Raw genomic sequence first — 21971 nt, forward strand, 5'->3', positions numbered from 1 at the left:
GCTGTGTTGAAAATGGAACTATTCCTAAGATAGGGTGGGCCAAACATGATACAAGTGTAGAGAAAAATTATTTTAACAAAATATTTTGACACGAATAATTATTTGGAAACAAATACCAAAGATAAAAATGAAAATATCCTTTTTTTTTGTGGCACCACAACATACAGTTCAGACAACTATCATTCCCAACAAAGTGAAAATAACAGTATGTTGCAGATATTTTATTCAAGACATGTTTCGCGCTTCGTCATACGTTCTTGAGCTGTGGAGACCACAGAAGAAATAAATAATCGAAATTCACACAGTGGTTGTTCATACGCGCTCGCAAAAGTCAATAGTCGAAAGGCCACTAGTGACGTCGAGACTGCAGAAAGTAGTACGACAGTTGAACATGGAACGTTTCGACATTAAATATGTCACTGAAATCGTTAGATTTACGACACATCTTACAAGGACCCAGAGAAATTTTGTTGGAAAAATGCCGTTTTGTGTTACTTCCTTAAAAACTGCTGAATTCGCGTTATTTCCTTAAAAAACCACCAAATTCGTGTTATTTGTCACTTTATCTTTTAAATGAATTTTTCCTGTCCATTACTATGTCAAAAGCATGTTACATTCAAACAGTGGAAGTGGAGTTGTGGGAACAATGTGTAGCTTCAATGAACATGCACACAACTGATATCCATGTGTGACCAAGTCTGCAACAACGGGCATTCAGCATACCAGTGGACAGCCAGCTTACCAGTGGACATTTTTTCCCTGTTGGAACACTTGGTGCTTTAGACTGAGGAGTACATTATACCAGTATGTTCAACATATCAAAGTTATTGGTGGTATAGTACGTGGACATGCTGAATGCTGAAAATTAGATAGGTAGATCACATAACTAATGAGGAGGTATTGAATAGAATTGGAGAGAAGAGAAATTTGTGGCACAACTTGACTAGCAGAAGGGATCGGTTGGTAGGGCACATTGTAAGGCATCAAGCGATCACTAATTTAGTATTGGAGGGCAGCGTGGAGGGCAAAAATCGTAGAGGGAGACCAAGAGATGAATACCCAAGCAGATTCAGAAGGATGTAGGTTGCAGTAGGTACTGGGAGATGAAGAATCTTGCACAGGACAGAGTAGCATGGAGAGCTGCATCAAACCAGTCTCTGGACTGAAGACGACAACAACAACAACAACAACAACAGTACGTGGAAGTGTCAGCTTTAAACAACTTCCACCCAGATTCTACTCTGCTTTGAATTCCAATAAAACATTGTAGTATGTCTTAGGAGATGCAGCAGATAGAGACCTATAACACCCATTGTACATACAGGGAATTCAGCAGTATACTATCACAGTGCAAGTATACAATCCCGCCCTTCCTTCACGCACACACACACAGGCCCAGAAATACACAACTGAATGCTTCACCACTTATTGACTGTTGAAAACTAATTATCCTGATGATGTTTAACAAGATTTGCCTAAAGGGGTCATTTTCTCACCCAGTGGACAGAGATTACTATTGTATTAATATTGAAACCCTTGTTAACTTGCTTAAAAAATAAAACATGGGTATGGGTCCAGAATCGTGGGTATAGTTTTTCACCTACAAAAACTGTAAGTCGTGCACTTTCATGTTAGGACAACTAATGGCTGGAAGTAGTAGACAACTTTCACTTATTAGGACTGCTTTTCAACTGCAGACTGATATGATTACCTCCCATAAAGCAGTTCAAGACAACCTGTATGTGGAAATTAAACTCAACATGCTTCTTGAGGAGTAGATTTTCATCTTCTAGTAAAATTCTACCAGTCGTAGATTTTTAATGTGATTTTACTGTGGATGTGTTGCTTTCAGGTAAGCAGCACCTGTCTTTGGCCTGCTAGACCCTCTGCACCACAGTGGAGGCCACTATGTGACAGAAACTAATTACCTTTAAAGACATGCCACCAGCAACTCTATTAATTAATTATGCAGTTAAAATTTACTGTAGGCCTGAACATCCATGTTAACATGACACTTTTCCAGATCCCAACTATGACCCATTCGAAAACGAGTAGGACAACAGTGGGTAGACTAAGGGACATATGATTCAGGAGCTCTTTTTTTCTCCTGATAACTACCCCACAGATGGAGATTTCCCATACTGTGTTCCTTAACCTCCAGTATGGCATTGAGGATCACACAGACCCTAATACTCATCACCATAGGCTCTATTTGGTCCTCCACAACTATGCGACATTCTGTGCAATATATACAGACAGCGCCAAAGACTACGTGAAATAAAATTGTGGAGTGGCCACTAGGCACATAGAACGTTCCTTTATTTTAGATGTTTCACTTGTCAGACGCAAGCATGTTCTGAAATTTAGTAGCCACCGGCCACTCGTTAAATGTATCTGGTTGTGTATAGCACTGATGTCAGACATATATGTCTGCTGACTGTGACAAAGTGAGCTATGCCTTGATCATCAGAAATGTTCTAATGACATTCCCTTCCTACAGTATGCAGCATCTACGAAACAGAATTATCAGCAATATGAAGAGCTTTCTCAGATGTATATCCACAACCTGCCAGAAATATTCTCGTGTGCAGTGACTCCCTCAGTATGTGAGCCCGTAGATTTTCCCGGCATCTTACATGTTTATGATCTTCACAGTTATGCTGCCAGATTTGATCGTCTTCACTACATGATATTTCGGCGATCCATCTGGCCACCATCTTCAGGTGTAATTGCTGAGTACACAATCGTGCTGGAACTGAATGAACGTCAGAAATGGTGGCTCCATTATACCCCAGGTCCAGGCCACTGTGCCTGCGCGAGGAGCAGAAGAGCTGCCTCCTGTGAAGCGAAGAATTGTAGCGCCGCCGGTGGTAGAAACTGGTGAAAGTGATCAATGGCAAATTAAAATGCAGCGTGTCGAAAACCAGACCATTGTTGTTTTATATCCGATAAAATAGGGTTCGATATCCTGCTTAAAGGAAAACTTTTATCTCTATTTATAATGTCATCAGATAATCGTATTTTGAAGGATTCCTTGAGCACACATATCCTGTAATGAGAAGCCGGAGCAATGATTTGTCTCTCTTTAAATGTCTGTTATTCCCTTCATTGGGACAATGTTCGGTGACAGCAGATTTTCCAGGCTGGAACAAACGTGTGTGACGCTGATGTTTCACACATTGGTCACGAACAGTGCGAATAGTCTGTCCAATATAGGCCTTTCCACAATGCCAGGTGATTTTATAAATTCCAGGCTTTCTCAATCCCAAATCATCTTTAGCAGATCCAGATAGGACTCTAGTTTTGGCCAAAGGCAAAAGATCACTTAATATCTTATTTCCTGAGATTCCTAGAAATTTTTGAAGAAATACCTCCAGCAAAGTGTAGAAAAGCAACTAATTTCTAGTATCCAGTGCTGGTTCTCTTGATGGTCCAAACTGAAAAGCACGATTAATTTGATGATCGGTATATCCGTTGAGCTTGAAGACAGCCTTAAGATGATCCAGTTCCTGTCACAATTTTTCGGAATCAGAAATGGCATTAACTCCCTTGACCAACGTACGTAGAACTCCTATGTGCTGATGTGGTGGATGACTGCTTGTAGAATGAAGATAGTGGTCCGTATGTGTGGTTTTATAGTATACGCCATGTCCCAAGGTACCATTTTCTTTTTTGTGTACTAGAACATCCAAAAAAAGGTAATTTTCCATCTTTTCAATTTCCGTCAAAAATTTGATGTGTGGATGAAGTTAGTTAAAATGATCTAAAATCCAATTAAGAGCTTGCATTCCATGTGGCCAAACATTGAATATATCATCCATTTATCTCCAAAAACATGTAGGATGAAGAGAAGAAGTCCTAAGTGCGATATCTTCAAAATCTTCCATAAAAAGATTGGCGACAATAGGGGAAAGAGGACTCCCCACAGCCACACCGTCAGTTTGTTAAAAAAATACATCATTAAATAAATAATATGTCGATGTCAACACATGGCGACACAGCTCAGTAGTTTTATCATCCAAAAGTTGGCCAATTAACAGGGACTCTTCCAAAGTTGGATGATAAAACTACTGAATTGAGTCGCCATGTGTTGACATCGACATGTTCTTTATTTAATGACATATTTTTTTTAACAAACTGACGGTGTGGCTGTGGGGAGTCCTCTTTCCCCTATTGTCGCCAATCTTTTTATGGAAGATTTTGAAGATATCGCACTCAGGACTTCTTCTCTTCAACCTACATGTTTTTGGAGATAAGTGGATGATATATACACTGTTTGGCAGGATATGGAACCCTATCTTATCAGATATAAAACAACAACGGTCTGGTTTTCAACCCAATGCATTTTAATTTGCGATTTATCAGTTTCACCAGTTTACTGCCAACGACGGTGGAATTCTTCGCTTTGCAGGGGGCAGCTCTTCTGCTTATTGTGCAGGCACAGTGGCCTGGACCCAGGGTATAAAGGAGCCGCTGTTTCTGATGTTCATTCAGTTCTAGCGTGATTGTGTACTCAGTGATCGCACCTGAAGATGGAGCGCCGAAATATCGTGTAGTGAACACTATTATATCCGGCAGCATACCCGTGAAGAATATAAACTGACTCCTTCAGTAATTTGAAGGTGACTGAAAATTACTTATTGTCTCATCCTTTGCTCTCCATCTTTCACGAACTTCTGTATGACCTCAACAGTATAGTAAATTCCATAGTGTTCCTCTGGATGCTAAACCTTGTAGATAATTTGACCAATGATCATGCTGATTCCGCTAGTGCAGAAAGCTTCTGCAATGAGTCTGCTGCTAATACAAATCCCAGAAGATGATCTGCATCTACATATCTTTAAAAAAAATGGGGAGAAGATTGGATGATTAACATCTGAACTGAAGATGCTGTCGTATCTCATGTCTATATTCTTTTACATCTGGCTCATACATTGCTGCATGCCATGGTTAGAGAACCATCCTTAGTGTCTCTCTTCAGTGACCCTGAGAGTCATCCACAATTTTGAAGCATGTCCATACCCATTTGACTTACAGCATTGATCAGGGTTAGCTACTGCATGCCAAACTGTCTGCGAGCATGATGTGTGGGCCGCTTGGAAGCTGAGGCTCGGCCTGTCTCCACTTTGCTTGATGCTTTTCAGAACTACTCGGTACAGCATGACATTGTGTTTAGCATTGCGGTCTGTCATTGACCTAAAGTGTGGATAATATTTTGGCCAGCTTAGATTACGTTTTGGCAAGTTTGTGCCATAAATCCTAGCTGATAATGCAACAAAAGAAACTTAGATTTTGACCTACCTGTGGGAAAGTGGGTATTAATATTGGACATAAAGCATACATTTTAGTAGTAGATTTATGTGGAGGGGACATCTCTGGCCACTTGGTATGGGAGTGGGGATGGAGTCCACTCAGCTACACCACTGCCCAGCCATAAAATCCATATCTTACCTTCCTATATTTGTCCATATTGCCTGTGATACATAGAAAGACAGTTATAACCTCACTTGTGCATGTCTTACGCCCTCTTTTGTTGATGCTTTCAGTTTACTGCCATTTGTAAGTCATTTCTTGTGACAGAATTATATCTTTACTCACAAAATGCATGTGTTGGTTCGCGGAGTATCATGGTAAGTGACTAATAACCATACTGTTAAGTCCTTTGCAGATCCCAGACATCATCATGAATGACTTGTTTCTTTGTTTTTGTTGTGGTTTTCAGACTGAATACTAGTTTGATTCAGCTCTCCACACTGCTCTGTCATGATACAAGCCTCTCCATCTCTGAGTAACTATTGCAACCCACATCCATCCAATACTAAATTGATGATTACTTGATGTCTTAGATTGTGCCTTTCAACCAATCTCTTCTTTTAGTCAAGTTATGGTACAAATTTATTTTCTCCCCAGTTCTATTCAGTACTTCCTCATTATCCACATTTCACTTAGGCTAATGTCCAGAAAGATGCCTTCAGAAACGACTCGCTAACACTTAAATTTATATTCAGTGTTAGCAAATTTCTCTTCTTCAGAAATGCTTCTCTTGCCATTGCTAGTATACATTTCATATTCTCTCTACTTTGACCATCATCAGTTGTTTTACACCCAAAATTATTTTATAATCTAAATAGCAAAACTCATCTACTTCTTTTAGTGTCTCGTTTCTAATCTAATTTCCTCAGCATCTCCTGTTTTCATTTGACTACTACCAATTATCTTTGTTTTACTTTTGTTGATGTTCATCTTACACTCTCCTTTCAAAACACTGTCCATTCTGTTCAGCTGCTCTCCAAGCCCTTTGCTGTTGCTGTTGCTGGCAGAATCACAATGTCATCAGCAACCTCAAAGTTTTTATTTCTTCTCCCTCAACTTCGATCCCTTCTCCAAACCTTTCTTAGGTGTCCTTTACTAACTGCTCGATGTGTACAGATTGAATAACATTGGGGAGAGGCTACAATCCTGCCTCTCTCCCATCTCAACATTGCTTTCCTTTCGTGCCCTTTGACTCTTCCAACTGCCCACTGGTTTCCGTACAAGTTGTATGTAATCTTTCTCTCCCCGTATTTTACCCCTGCTACCTTCAGAATTTCAAAGAGTGTATTCCAGTTAACATTGTCAAAAGATTTCTTTGCCTCGAGGGTTTCAACATTTCTCTGGAACTCAAACCGATCTTCCCCAAGGTCGACTTCTATCATTTTTCCCATTCTGTAAATAATTCGTATCAGTATTTTAGGCTTTTGTATTCGCTTTAGCTTGCTTCATTGGCTGCATTTTATATTTTTTTCCCTCGAGCAATGAAGTTCAGTATCTCCTGTGATATCAAAGGATTTTTCTAGGCCTCGTCTTTTCGTGTGTTTTATGCTCTTGTTCCTTTACTTGTTTAAAGTCTGTTTCTGAACTTTCTTATGATTATGTATCAGTATGAAACTTTCCTATGTCTGTTCCACATATACAATCTTGTTTTATGATTCTTAAACCAAGTGTTAGTGATGATTCAATTATGCTTTGTGCAAGATTATTTCAGGTGCTCCGTATTTCATTCCTTTCCACCAGACCACGTTCTCCTACTAATTTTCCCCTTCCTTCTCTTCTTCTTCCTTTTACGGTGTCCCAGTGATCCATTGCAATTAAATTTTCCTCTCCCGTAACTATCTGAATAACTTATTTTGTCTCATCAGAAATTCTTTCAATCTTTTCATCACCTACGGAGCTGGTAGGCATATAAAATTGTATCACTGGTTTGGGTATTGGTTTCATGTTTATCTTGGCTATGATAATGCATTAACAATGCTTTTTATGTAGCTTACCCACAGTCTTATTTTCTTACTCATTAATAGACCTAGTCCTGCACTACCCCTACTTCATTTTCTCGTATTTAAATCCACTTCGACCTATCCACTTCCCTTTTTAAACTTTCTAACCCACCTACCCGAATGATGGTTGTAACATTCCTCGCTAAGATCTCTAGAAGGCATTTTGTTTTTCTTAATGGTGACATGCTCCTGACTAGTCCTTGCCTAGAGATCTTAATGTGGGTCTATTTTACATCTGAAATATTTTACCCAAGAGGATGCCATTATCATTGAACTATACCATAGAGTTAAATATCCATCGGAAAAGTGATGGCTGTAGTTTTCCATTGCTTTCAGTCATTTACAGTAGCAGCACAGCAAGGCCATGTTGGCTGATGTTACAAAGTCAAATCAGTCATGTAGACTGTTGCCCTATGACTGCTTGATAAGACTGCTGCTCCTCATTGTGAACCATAAGTTTGTCTGGGCTCTCCACAGGTACTCCTCCATTGTTCTTGTACCTATGGTACTGTTCTCTGTTTTGTTGAACCATGCAAGCCCCCCCACCTCTTTATTGTCTGTAGTTCATGGGGCAGTCCATGTACATATGGTCCTCAAATTTTACATTCTATGTGTCCGTGAATTTCTTCTGCTAAACTGAGTGAGTGAGAATTATCTCAGTAGCATAAAAGCACCTTAAAATTTGTTCTGTGTGAATTTTACTGTTTAAATAAAGTTGTGTCCTGAAAATAGAAACTGTTTAGTGGTGAACTAAAAACTTTGGGTTATTTCTATTTTGTTACTTTTATGTTCAGCATTGTTTTCTTGCATTTCCTCCCCTACATCCCATTAAAGGTCAGCGTTTCAGTTACAGCACTAAAATTGCGAAACTGAAGTAATAGGCCATAGTTTCTTTTATTTTAATGCTGCAATAGTGGCTTTTTTCCATAAATATTGAAGTAGTGCAACAGTCATCAGATTGCCTTTTCAAGAGAAGAATCAACAATGTTTCTCATGTTTTAGGGGTAATATATGGAACATTAAAAGTACAGTTGTTTCAGGGGTTGTAACTAGGATTTAGTGAGGATTAGCAAAGTGAAATAGGAAGTGAGACTACTGGATAGTCAGCTGTAGGGTAATAACAATATCCTCATTGAATTGAATGATTATAGTTCGAAATGTTAGGACATACCAGTAAACCACAGAGTTGGATAGCATGTAGTGTGCAGTGACAGAATTAGTTCTTTTTCAGTTTAGAAAAAATAGTAAGAAGTTTGTTTATTCATAGGCCAGGATAGTGCTACAAAATAACTAGAACAATGTATAAATAAACTAAGAAATAAATAAAATAATTGAAGGAGGTAAAAATGTTACTGTAAAAATACCTAAAATATTTGAAATCTGATCCCATGGGAGACTGAATGTGATAACAAGCTACAGAAAAGGAAATCAGAATTTCGTGCATTGGAGGAACAAGTGTGAAGAAAAATGGTTTAAATTTGGCAGCCAGTTTCAACTATTTGTAGCTAAATACACTTCATCAGTCACTAGGGAAGAAGATAGGAAAAGGAGTAGAAGTTGCAGGAAAACACCTGTTCAATTATTCTGATCCTCAGTAATGTTCACTTTTATTAAAGGCATAATTTAATAGCATTAAAGACCATGGACCATGAAACATAAGACATTGAATTTATTCATTCCCAACTGTTATGAACGCAGTCAATTATCTGACATCTGCCTATCTGACTGAGGTGGTTAAATGGTTAAGGTAATTGACTGCTCAAAACCTTATCCCAACTATCCGTAGTTATGTATTCTCTGATACGCTAAATTAAGACAAAAGGCAGGACGGTTCCTGTGGAAAGATCATGGCTAAAATCCTTTGCTGTCTTTTTGTGTGAGCCTATGCTTCATCTCTAATGGCCTCTTAACCAACGTGAAGGGGGCAATTTGGAGCTTGCATTACTCTAATGTTTCACTTACACGTTTAGGTTTTTAAATACACTTCACTGATGTTCATACTGCTGCAGTCGCTTTTCCGTTTTTTGTATCTGAACGAGCTCACATTCTCCTTTGTGGATGCAAGTACTGTTGGTGCTATACCATGTAAAATGGAGATGTATTATTACTTATTGATTATAAATGTATGTTAAAATAAATATTTACTCTTTGTAAACAATTAATATTTAATAGCGGTATACATTGTGTTTATTTCAGTTTGCATTAAATTTCAGCTGAGTGGCACTTTTTGCTTGGAAAATCTCTTCGTCGATTGAGGAGATTAAATGCATTTAATGAAATTCCGGACAAAAGGGAATTAAAAGCATTAGAAAAAGCTGTTGAAATGTCACAGTGCTCAGGATATTGTACATTTTTGGCACAGACCTATAGAGAGACTGCTTTCAGAGTTTACTCACTAAACAGAAATGATCTTTCTCCCTTTAAGCAAACATTAGACATCATGAATGAGAAAGCAGCTGAATATTACAGGTATTTAATACATTTGATTTGCTATTTATTTTCAATAGGTGCTCCAGAACTGTAATGTGTTTTCTGAGTCATATTGGGAGACTTCAGACAGCTGCTAGGTGATTTTCTTTATTGAGCTACTACTTTTGGTCTATGATATCTCCATCAGGTCACAAGGTGATGTTTTGTGGCTTGATGATTATTTTGTTCAACACATCTAGTAGCACAATAGAGAGATTCGCTTAGCCGCTGTCAGGATATTTCCGGACATAACTTTCAATACATTTAGTAGTATTTGTACTTTTCCTAGTGAGTAAGATACTTGAAAGTCTCATGGGCATGTAGTTAAATGGATTATTTGATCTGGATGAATTTTCACTGTCATAATGTGACACCATTGTCAGGTTACTACTGCCGACAGACGTCATCTGCCTGATTTTGGGCTATAGGTACTTTCCGCGCCTCCTTGCTGCTGCACTTGAACTGATATCTCCTGGACCAAGTGTTGAGTGGGTGATGCTCTGGTCAGGATGGATCGCTTCCAGGAATCAAGTGGTGAACCTCACACTGCCTTCATCAAGCCCAGTGTTTTGTCCTTGGTGTGTTTGGAGCAGCTTCAGTGCCAGGAAACCCATTTGGAAGCTAGTAATAGAAATGCTCTAAATGCAGCAAAGGCAGAATAACGAGCTGGACAAAGGTGAAGATCAGACAAGAGGTCGAAGGGAATAAGCCACTGCAACCAGCACATTGCACGGGCTAGGAGTGGGGAGAGCAATGAAGCAGATATGTGTACCACACTCTCTAGCTCATGATGTCAGTTGTCAGGAGTAGCTTGATGATTGTGGCACATTATGCTGTGGAAAAGTTGTTCAGAAGTGGCCAATCCGTCTAACCGCATGCGTGAGAGATTTTCGAGCATTTGTATTATTGATTGTATTGTTTAAGAGGAAGAGATTATATTCCATATTCTTAAGTATAAGCTTTGAAAATTTGAACTTTATTTTCCCTAATGTAATGTTATTTGAAAGATATGCAGTTTTTGTGATTTTAAAAATTAAAGAATTCTGATTATTGTCTTGGTGGTTTTTTTTTTTTGTATTTGAGTTTTGACCCTCAGTTTATTTATTTATTCGAATAACCCTTTTGGAGGGTACAATAAATCAGCTTTGATTTATTTTTGTTGTGCTTAATTTTCATTGCTCCCAGACTTCCTTCATCCTTCGTGTCTTTTGTTTTCATCTTGGGTCCACTTCCCAACGTTTGCAAACTTCTTTCTGTCCTGAAATCTTGTCTTCTGTCTTGCTTCTCTAAATACTGTTAAGTGTTTAGTAAGTTGAAATATCTGCCTAGTTAGTCTGCTATTATCCATTCGTTTTATGAACTGATGGAACTGCAGTCTTCTTTTCCTCATTACATCTGTTAGCTTTTCCATTTCCAAATACAACTCATCTGTTTGATCTACTATTACTTTAAGATTCCATATTTTACTTGAAATTCTTCTTTCAACTTTTTCCAGTTTTTCAAGATTCCCAATTCGTGTGAGTTTTAAGTTTTTTTTGCTGCTCACAGTGTTTCAGGCATTGCAACTGTTTGATAGTGTCTTAGTTTTATATGTTCCATGACAAAGGTATTATGAAACTTTGTGGCAGATTAAAACTGTGTGCCATATTGGCAAGGAAACCGTCGAGTTTGAGGCCGAGGCTGCATGTTCAGTTTTTAGTAAGGCTCATTTGAAAGTGTTGTGTTAACAATTATGATAGAAAACATATTAGCTGCTAATGACTCACTATGTGCAACAGGAGGGGACATCACATTTCGGACATCGTTGACATTCAAGAAACGTTCAAAACAAACTATTAACTTGCACCATGAAAACCAAATGAAAATGGCGCACCACAGTAACAAAAAAGGTTCGCACCATCGAGATCAAAGGGAACACCTTGAGAGTTGCAAACTGTGCTGGGTGTTCAGCTACATATCCACTCACAAAGAATGCATATAGAATTGTGTTGGCGTAACAGGGTGATGAGAACTGATGGAATATGATGGCTTGCAACCGAATGTGAAACAATGTTTCATGGAGCTTTCGTGAAATTGACTACCCTGTAAGGCATAGCTGCAGGTAGTGTGATAATATGTTTTATAGGCATGGAAAAAGCAGACATCCATAGGCTGGATTTGTTCAGTGGTTCCAGGTGGTATCAACTGCAATGCCACACACTTCAGGAGGGATGGTGTGCTGTAAAGGAGTACGGTTTTTGTTTGTAGACCAGGTATCAAACAAAAGAAAGTTATTTTGACCAACTATATGCCAAAAGAAGTGCTCATACCATAGTTATAGTTCTCTTACACCCATTTTCCTGACTTGCTTGCTGTGATGTAAATATTCCTCACTGTCCTTGCAAGATCACACACACTAGAAAGAATCGCAGGGGGCAGAGCATCTCCAACTTGTCACAGCACAATAAATAACATTCCATCCAATTCACCATCCTCGGTTGGTCTTGTTACAACTCTCTTGGTACCTCTAATTTCCAGGATTCTTTTCATATGCATTTCCTCTTAAAATCCCGATTGGTTGGAGTTGAAAACAAATTTACTGAATAGTGGGATAAGTTTGTTTAATCTCATCAACAAAGTTTTGGACCGATTCTGAAGAATGCTGTGCACCATCGAGTTGAGTAAATGTTTGAAATTTCGTTATGTCTTTAAATTATGTTGCACTGTTTAAAGTTACATAACCATTGTCTGCTTCCCTATCAATAATTCTAGCTGTGTCGTACACAGTTGATGTGTGTAATGTAGTAGGACACTGTCATGCACATCCTGTAAATTTTATTGAGCATCCTTGAAATATGTAAACTCCAGTTTTTGCAACAAGTGCACCTTATCCTCACTTGAATATCTGTCGTTTTTATTATGCACTACATGATCATATTGCTGAATCTTTTTCGAAATCTGTTCACAATTTACACACACACACACACACACACACACACACACACACACACTACGCTGTGAATGATCTTCCATGTGCATAATATGTTAAGCATATATTGTCATCGTTGTTGTGCTCCTCATGTGCATTGTCCACCCGGTTAAGTGTATACAACACTACAAATTCCACTAACTCATCTTGCCAAAATGCTAATATTTCCTCTGCTACTTCTTTATCACTCTGACAAATTCCTTGGGTTCCTTTCTGACAAAATGCCAACTTTGACAACTGTTGTTATAGCTATACTGCAGTGTTTGCTTTGTTTATTGTTGCCATAGCTCTGCTTCGTGTCAACACCCCTAGCACAGTTGTGAGTTACTTGTCAGTTAAGCAGCTCAGCTACACTCTGTAACCTCATGCAGTGCTCTCAGTTGGGATACTTCCAGTCCTGTCCCCTTTTTTTCCATTAGCAGCCAATATTGTGGTTGCATGGTAGACAATATGTAGGGTATTGAATGCCATAAACATCATTGACCTTTTGCAACCTCACACTCGAGGTTAGTCCTGCATATTCCTTTCACCTTTCAGCCTTTCCTTTCTTTGCGTAGTACTTGCCTGCCATCTGAACTCTTCATATACATAAAGCTGCTTAATTTTTTGACAGATGTTTCTTTAATTTTTGTATAGATGGCATTTATTGCCTCTATAGTCAAGCATAATTCTACAGCTTTACATTTCTTTTCTAACCATTCCTACTTTACACAGTCTGTCACCTAGCACAGTGTATCAGTCTTATTTTTTAGTTGTCTGTATTCCCTTTTGTCTCTTTCATTTACTGTGTTTTATATTTCCTCCTTTCATCAGTGAAATTCAATAAATTGCTTTTTATGAAGGGACTCTGCTTCTGTGTACGTATAATCCTCTTTGCTGCTTTCACTATTTCATCTTTCAAAGATACCCATTCTTCTCTTATATATTCCTTTCCCCTTTTTGAGTCAATTATAGCCTAATGCTCCCATTGAAACACTTACTGGTCTATGGTTCTTTCAGTTTATTCAGGCTCCATTTCCTAAATTTCCTATTTTATATCTTTCTGCAATTTCTTAGGTTGTAATCTGCAGTTCCTAACCAACAAAATAAGGTCTAAGGTCTCTGTAAATATTCTGCAATTTAACAACTGATTCGGAAATTTCTTTTGTACCATTATGTAATGTGTCTGATATCTTCTGGTGTCTTCATGTGTCTTCCACATATATGCCCTTGTTTCATGATTCTTAAATTTAAGTGTTGGCAATGATTAAATGTTGCTCTGTGCAAAACTGTACCAGATAGAGTCTCTTTTTATTCCTTTTCCCTGGTTCTTGTTCTCTTGCTGCTCCTCCTCCTCTTGCTTTTGCTACTATCGAATTTCAGTCCGACATCACAGTTAAATTTTAATTTTGCTTAATGATATGAATAATTTATATTATCTCATGATATATACTTTCAACCTCTTAATCATATGCGAAGATAGTAGGCATATAAACTTTGTACTATAATGTTACTTGTATATTATTCAAATGAATAAGCTTAAATACCATGCAGTGTCATAATTTAAAAAAAAAAAATCAGATTATTGCTGATGGAAAGTCATTCTAATTTGGAAAGATTTATAAGAAGTTAGCTTCTTCATGTCCAAAAGTTAGAGAATGAGTGCTGTGCCGCTTTTCATGATGGTCGATTTAAAGGATGTTCCAAAACTACAGTAACAGATAAAAATTTCAGTTACATGCACAATGTCCTACTGATGATTGGCAAGTAAATTTTATGTGAAATAGCTCTGATGCTTGTACATATTAGAAACAAGGGTATCGTAAATTATGCATTAAGAACTAAAATAAAGCTTTGTTCTGTGTAAGTGTGGCAAAAGGAGTTTCTAGATAATGATTTGATGATTTAAGCAATAATCTAATTGAATTTGTATGCCGAGTTGTCATTATGTACGAGACATGGGTCCAACATTTTGCACCAGAAACAAAATATCAATCGAGGGAAGTGAGTGGAAGCTGTTACGGCCTTTGCAGAAAACATAGTTTGTTGGCCAGAAAACTGTTTACTGAGATACAAAAGAAAATTTTTGTATTAATTACTGAGCAAAGGGTCAAATTGTAATTGGTAACTGATAAACATTACACATTTGTTCAATTCAACTGGATGAAGAATACTTGAGTAGTGACCTGGAATGGAAAAGAAAAAGAACTTCTTTTTATTAGAAGGAAGTATTGACCACAAGGGCTGGTTTGAAAAAACTGAGAGATCTAAGCAGAAATTGTCGGAACATCCACCCTATTCACCAGATATGGCAGTCTCTGACTTTAATAGATATTTGTGATTGTAAAACATTTCATGTCCAGTGGGGATGCTGTGACAACTGAAGAAGGACCTGTCAGCAGAGACATTTTCATATTGGTGCCAGATTTTTACTATGGTTCATGCCTATAATCTTTGATACGTAACTACTGTCTTCACTGGTGTTCTCTCATCCACCACTACCACAGAATTATCGACCTAATGCCTCAGCAAATAAAAAACATATTCTTTTTGTCTGTATGGCTTCTGTACTTTCACTGTCTTGACTTTGATATGCATTTACGTCCTACATAAGCTGAAGGAGTTGAAGCTGGTACCAACACTCCAAATGCTGTCTGCAGTAGGCTCTCTGGAACGTGCTGAATAGCGATTTGGTATCTGAAATCATATTTTCAGGTGCAATGTGGTCTTCAGATGCTGAATATGATGAAAAAGCATCTTGGTGTGACACTGTGCACTGTGCTATTTGCATTCTTTTTTCCATGTTTGGATCGCAGAAGTTTCTATGTGGCGTTTCCCATGTTTCTGGTGGTTTCTGTTCCTCTTTGACAGCTTACCCTTGTCACTCAATGTTTTAATACTGCTACTGGTTTTTTTATTGTTATTATTATTATTATTATTATTATTATTATTATTTGTTTTATGGCCTTCATTGGACCACTCTAGTCAAAAATACAAAGTTGTAAACAAGTTGTTACACAGGGATACAATTTGGTTCAACAATAACTTAATATGATATTTAGGTAATATAATTATTAGAGTCTATTCTTATATGAAAGGTGTTTTGATCTTCTGTCTGCCCAATATTTCTTCATTCTTTCAGATATTTTCTTTCTTTCGTCATCGTCTCTGTTTATTGCTTTCATTTGTAGTCTGGTTTGCAGGTCTTGCAGTATTCTGGTTTCCTCTGTCTTGTTTTTTAGGTCATCTACTGTAATTTGAAGTTCTTTTATATCTTCCTTAATTTCTTTGATCCATTTAATGTCGCTCTTGCTATTCCACTATTTTTGTATTATTTTGTTACTAATTCTGTTTTCTGGAGTTCTCGTCAGATGTCCAAAGAATGAGATGCGTTTCTTCCTGATTGTGCTCATGACTGGTTCTATTTTCTTATATACTGTTTCATTTGATGCTATTCTCCAATGTCCATTTATTTTATACTGCTAATTTATACATGTCCTAATTATTATTCTTTCTACTTTTAGTATTCTGTCAATTTCTGCTGTATTAGTTGTTTTGAAGATAGTTTCAGCTGCATACGTTATTTCTGGTTGTGTAACTGTTTTATAGTATTTTAATTTTGTATCTATAGGTAGACTTTTTTTGTTGTATGTAGTTTTGGTAATGTAATTTGCGTAGTTCAGTTTTTATATTCTATTCTGCCATGATGGCTTATCATTTAGATTGTATGTTATTATTTCGCCTAAATATTTAAATTTATCAACAATTTTGATTTCCTGTTCTCGTATTGTAATTTTGTTTGCAAGTGGTGGATCAGTTAGCATAATCTCTGTTTTTCAAATGATATTCTAAGGCCTACTTTCTCTGCTATTTCTTGTAGTGATTTCACTTGTTGCCTGGCTTCTTGAACGGTGTTGGCTAGGAGAGCAAGATCATCAGTGAATCCCAAGCAGTTTAAGCTAATATCGTCTTTTGCACTTCCAATTCTTATCATCTTTGGATTGTCCTTGTACCATTCTCTCATTTTGTATTCCAGTGCACAGTTGAACAGTAATGGTGATAGGCAGTCACCTTGCCTTAAGCCTGTTTTTACGAGGAATGGTTCCGAAATTTCTCCTCTAAACTTCACTTTTGATTTGATGTTGGTTAGAGTGAGTTGTATTATTTTAATTAGTTTTGGATGTAGTCCTAGATTTCTTAAAATTTTTAATACAGAAGGTCTGTGGAGACAGTCATATGCCTTCTTAAAACCTACAAATGTTATTGCCAGAGGTTTGTCCCGTTTCTTGTAGTATGCCATAATCATTTTTAAACTAATTATCTGTTCTGCACAGCTTCTCCATGGTCTGAAACCTCCCTGATATTCCCCTAACTCCTGTTCTAATTGCTCCTTGATTCTTTCATATAGGATCTTGGATAGAATTTTGTATGTGCAACCTAGGAGAGAGATTCCTATGTAGTTGTCTGGGTTGCTCTTATCTCCCTTTTTGTGTAGTGGGTGGATGATAGCTGTGGTCAAATGTTCGGGAAATCGTTCTGTTACCCAAATTTTTGTTAGAGCTATGTGTAAGGAGGTCTTGACTGTGTCACTTGCATATTTCCACATTTCAACAAAAACCTGATCTTCTCCACATGCCTTATAATTTCTTTGTTCTTTAAGAATTTTTTCTACTTGGAAAGTTGGAGGGTCTAGTTTGTTAGGTTTGGTTTTTATTGGGGTATTTATGTTGATTTGTAAGGGTTCTTTGGGTTCCTCGCAATTTAGAAGTTTGTTTATTGCTTTTGCCATGATTTCTGCGTTCTCCTTGTTACTGTGTGTCATTCTTCCATCTTCATCTTTCAGTATTAGTGTAGGGGCCTCATATTGTTGTAGTTGTTTCCTAAAGATTTTATAGTAGTTCCTGGGGTTGGTTTTATGATAATTGCCTTCTATAGAGTTTATAATATCTTTATGAAATCCTCTCTTGATTCTTCTGATATTATGTGTGAATTTTTTTCTTTCATTTTTTAGGTTGATGGCATTTTCTTCAGTTTTATGTGTTTGAAACTTTAACCATGCTTGGTGTCTATCTTCATGGAATTTGTCACATTCTGATGTCCACCTTATATTTTTCCTTTGTGGGTTCAAGGGAGCTAGATTCTCTGCTTCTTTCTTAAGATTAGGCACTAGTTGTTCTAGATCATCTGTTAATTTGATGGTTTGTGTTATTTGTTGGTACTTATTATTTTTAATTAGCTGATGTGGATCAAACCTCCTTTTTATTTTATTAGTTTTTCCAGTCCTCTTCTTTAACGGAGTGAATTTGATTTTAATTTTAACCATATAATGGTCTGAGCCTGTGTCTACTCCTCTCAGTACTTTAACATTGTGGATCTCCTTACGAAAATTTTTGTCCATACAGACATGGTCTAGCTGCCACTCGCCCTTCCTCCAGTCTGGATGTTTCCATGTTTTAAGTTTACTTGGCTTCCTCTTAAAGTATGTTGATTTAGATATGAGGTTGTGTTCTCTGCAGAGTTCTACAAGTCTTTGACCGTTTCTGTTCGTAAATTTATGTGGACACCATTTTCCAATTATATCTTTATATTTCCTTTCTTTTCCCAACTGAGCATTGAAATCTCCCAATAAGATTTTTACATTCTTTTTATTTACTCTGTTCACAGTTTGTTCTAGAAGGTTCCAAAATTTATCTACCTCTTCCTTTGTTTTTATATCTAAAAACAAAGATGATGTGACTTACCAAATGAAAGTGCTGGCAGGTCGACAGACACACAAACAAACACAAACATACACACAAAATTCAAGCTTTCGCAACAAACTGTTTCCTCATCAGGAAAGAGGGAAGGAGAGGGAAAGACGAAAGGATGTGGGTTTTAAGGGAGAGGGTAAGGAGTCATTCCCATCCCGGGAGCGGAAAGACTTACCTTAGGGGGAAAAAAGGACGGTTATACACTCGCACACACACACACACACATATCCATCCACACATATACAGACACAAGCAGACATATTTGGAGTCGTCTCCAAATATGTCTGCTTGTGTCTGTATATGTGTGGATGGATATGTGTGTGTGTGCGAGTGTATACCCGTCCTTTTTTCCCCCTAAGGTAAGTCTTTCCGCTCCCGGGATGGGAATGACTCCTTACCCTCTCCCTTAAAACCCACATCCTTTCGTGTTTCCCTCTCCTTCCCTCTTTCCTGATGAGGCAACAGTTTGTTGCGAAAGCTTGAATTTTGTGTGTATGTTTGTGTTTGTTTGTGTGTCTGTCGACCTGCCAGCACTTTCATTTGGTAAGTCACATCATCTTTGTTTTTAGATATATTTTTCCTACGTGGAATGTTTCCCTCTATTATAATCTTCCTTTGTTTTTGTTAGACAGTTTTTTTTCATTTGTTGGGGCATGAGCATTTATTATTGTATAGGTTTTATTCATTGTTTTAAAGCTTAGAGTCGCAATTCTTGGTGGTACTGCTTGGAAATCCATTACTGAATCTATTATTTTTATGTTTACTAAAAACCCTTCTCCAAACTGGGGACATTGTTTCATTGCCCTCGGTCCTGGTTTCCCATTATAAATTCTGTATCCTTGTGATTCGAATGGGTCCTCTACTGTGTTTCTCATTTCTTGAATCCCTGTTATTAAAATTTTTTATTTATTTAGTTCATCTGTGAGCTCCTTGAGTTTTCCAGTCTCAAGTAGTGAGTTTATGTTGTATGTTGCTATATAATTTATTTGCTCATGTTTAATCTTCTTTTTGTGTTTTAGTGTGCATTTGGATGGTTGCAAATGCTCCGATTCTTTGCTGCCTTCTAGTTGATTACCCACCGAATCCGATGTAGCCTTTTCCTGCCTTTTTGAGCAGGACGGTGGAATTTTTTTCCTAAAAGACCTTTCCATTTTTGACTTTCGAAGGTTGTCAATCTTAGTTGGAGCAAGCTCCGATTTACAACTATTGTTGTTAACTGCAGAGGGTGTGTTTGGTCTGCGAGAGCTATTTTATTTCACTCAAGTCCACCAGTAAACCGGTGAGGACTTCCCTATCTGCCACCTGGGACACGCCACGTAGGAGTATCATCTCTCCTCCTACTATGACAGCATAGTAGGTTCGTGGCTACTGGGTTTTATTACATTATTATCATATTTTCATTTCAAGCAAGTACTTTCATTGCTACTGAGATTGTAGTTTTGTCATTGTTATGCATTCTGTGGCCTCTCAGGTGCTTTTTTTTCATAATTTACTTGCATGAACTTGGTTTGTAATTGCAAATTATGTATTCACAGGAATTTTTGAAATTGAGTCTTAGTCATAACAAAAAATTTGTTGGAGACACACGTACAAAGAGTTGATTTGCTAAAAATGAACAAAAAGGATTTGAATCAGTTTCCAAATATTTCAACAATATACAACAAATCATTACAGTGTTTCTTCTTTCATCTAACAGAATACTCACCATGCACTATACCTTTCACATTGTTAGATAACAGACACAATCCAATACAAAGTGAATTTCTTTAAATTTAAACTCTTGGATTATCATGCACACACTCAGTGGCCTTCCCATATTCGATATACTGATTTTCACCCAATCACGGAAGACAAACAGTGCCGGGACTGGTTAGTACTCAAATGGGTGACCGCCTGGGAACACAGGGTGCTGTCAGTTCAAGGACACACATCACCGAAGTGGTACCTGCTTGAAAGACTTGCACCAGGCCATCAAATTGTACAGGATTATTATCAACATTATACTAAATATTATGGTTTGAAAGTTCTCGTCATTGGTTTGGGTCGGTGTCAGACGTCCGACACTTTGTTAGTCTTAAAACATCTTCGGGTGATTGTTGGACCCTACAACAAATTATGGTGGCACAGAGTCTTGCCATGAGACATGAGAACTAAACACAGTTTTGCTTGAGGAACAATCTACACACCCCAAAAATGTGGAGGTAACAGAGCTGTGTCACCTACCTTGTGTGACATTACCCATCACTCGACTTCTTGTAATTGACTGAGAAAATCAGTTCCAATTATTAATTGTGCACAACTTGTACATGTGAATTTTTGTCAAACAATGTAGATATGAAAGGCTAAGAATGGTGAATAGCACAAGGATTACATTGCACTTGACCCTTCATTTTCATATAAACTACACACACACACACACACACACACACACACACACGCACAGAAGCGCGCACGCACGCTCATTTTCAAGTGTACCTGCATTGTTATGGTGGTTCAGTGGAACATACTACTGTCTCCAACCACAAATGGGGCAATGTGGCTTGCGTACACTCTCCAGCCTGTCAACATGTCTTGAACGGTCATTTTAAGCATGGACCCTACACACAATGGATTGTCATGACATAAATTTTATACTTGATCATAATTCAAACATTCAGCCGCTATTGTGAAGAACAAAACTTTGAAGATCTACGTCTAACATTCTGCAAGCCACCTTATGATGTGTAGTGGAAAGTCTTTTGTATACCACTGTCGATTCTCTCCTTTCCTGTTCAGCTGCAATTGGTGCACGGAAAGAACGGTTCTTGGTAAGACTCCATGTGAGATCAAATCTCTCTAATGTTTCTTTCATGATTTTTTTTTTTTTTACAGTTATGTAGGAGGAAGGATTACATTGCACTTGACCCTTCATTTTCATATAAACTACACACACACACACACACACACACACACACACACACACACACACATTACATCACCATATAGAGCATTGTTTATGATGCATAAAGACATCATTTCTCGTTACCAGTAATGTTACAAGATAGGAATGGTCAGTGTTGTTCATAAGCCAATTTATGGCGAGCAAGCAGAGATGCTCGTATGGCCAACAGCTGGTTTTTGTGATTTTGAGTTGGAACATGCGGTACCTGATTTTGAGTGAGAACATGCGGTACCCATACAACTGACTTTTGATCATTCCCTGATGCATGCAAAGGTCACACAAGTGGAATGATCTAAGTTCATCACGTTTTCCAGTTCTCGAGTACACTGACATGGATCATTGTGGATTAATTGTGTGAAATTATCTTCGTCAAATCCCAAAGGCCTTTCTGAAAATGGAGAGTCAATAAATGTCGAAACAATCCTGCTTAAAATGAGAAAACAATTTTGTTACCATGCTCTGTCCAATGCATTATCCTCGTACATGGCGCAAATGTTTCTGGCTGCCTCCGTTCGTGTTACCCCTTTTATTGGACTCAAACAGAAGGATAT

At 37.7% G+C, this 21971-nt stretch overlaps 1 protein-coding gene across 4 annotated transcripts in view; it reads left to right on the forward strand.

Annotated features, from left to right (window-relative positions):
• LOC124605325 overlaps positions 1 to 21971 on the forward strand; it is an 84364-nt gene that overhangs the window by 49820 nt on the left and 12573 nt on the right. For all 4 annotated transcript variants that reach the window (XM_047136927.1, XM_047136928.1, XM_047136926.1 and 1 more), the window contains exon 5: positions 9527 to 9782. In XM_047136927.1, the coding sequence (XP_046992883.1) occupies positions 9527 to 9782 (256 nt within the window). The remainder of the gene's footprint in view (positions 1 to 9526; positions 9783 to 21971) is intronic.

Source organism: Schistocerca americana, chromosome 3 (genome assembly GCF_021461395.2).
Source record: "Schistocerca americana isolate TAMUIC-IGC-003095 chromosome 3, iqSchAmer2.1, whole genome shotgun sequence".
Taxonomy (NCBI): Eukaryota; Metazoa; Arthropoda; class Insecta; order Orthoptera; family Acrididae; genus Schistocerca; species Schistocerca americana.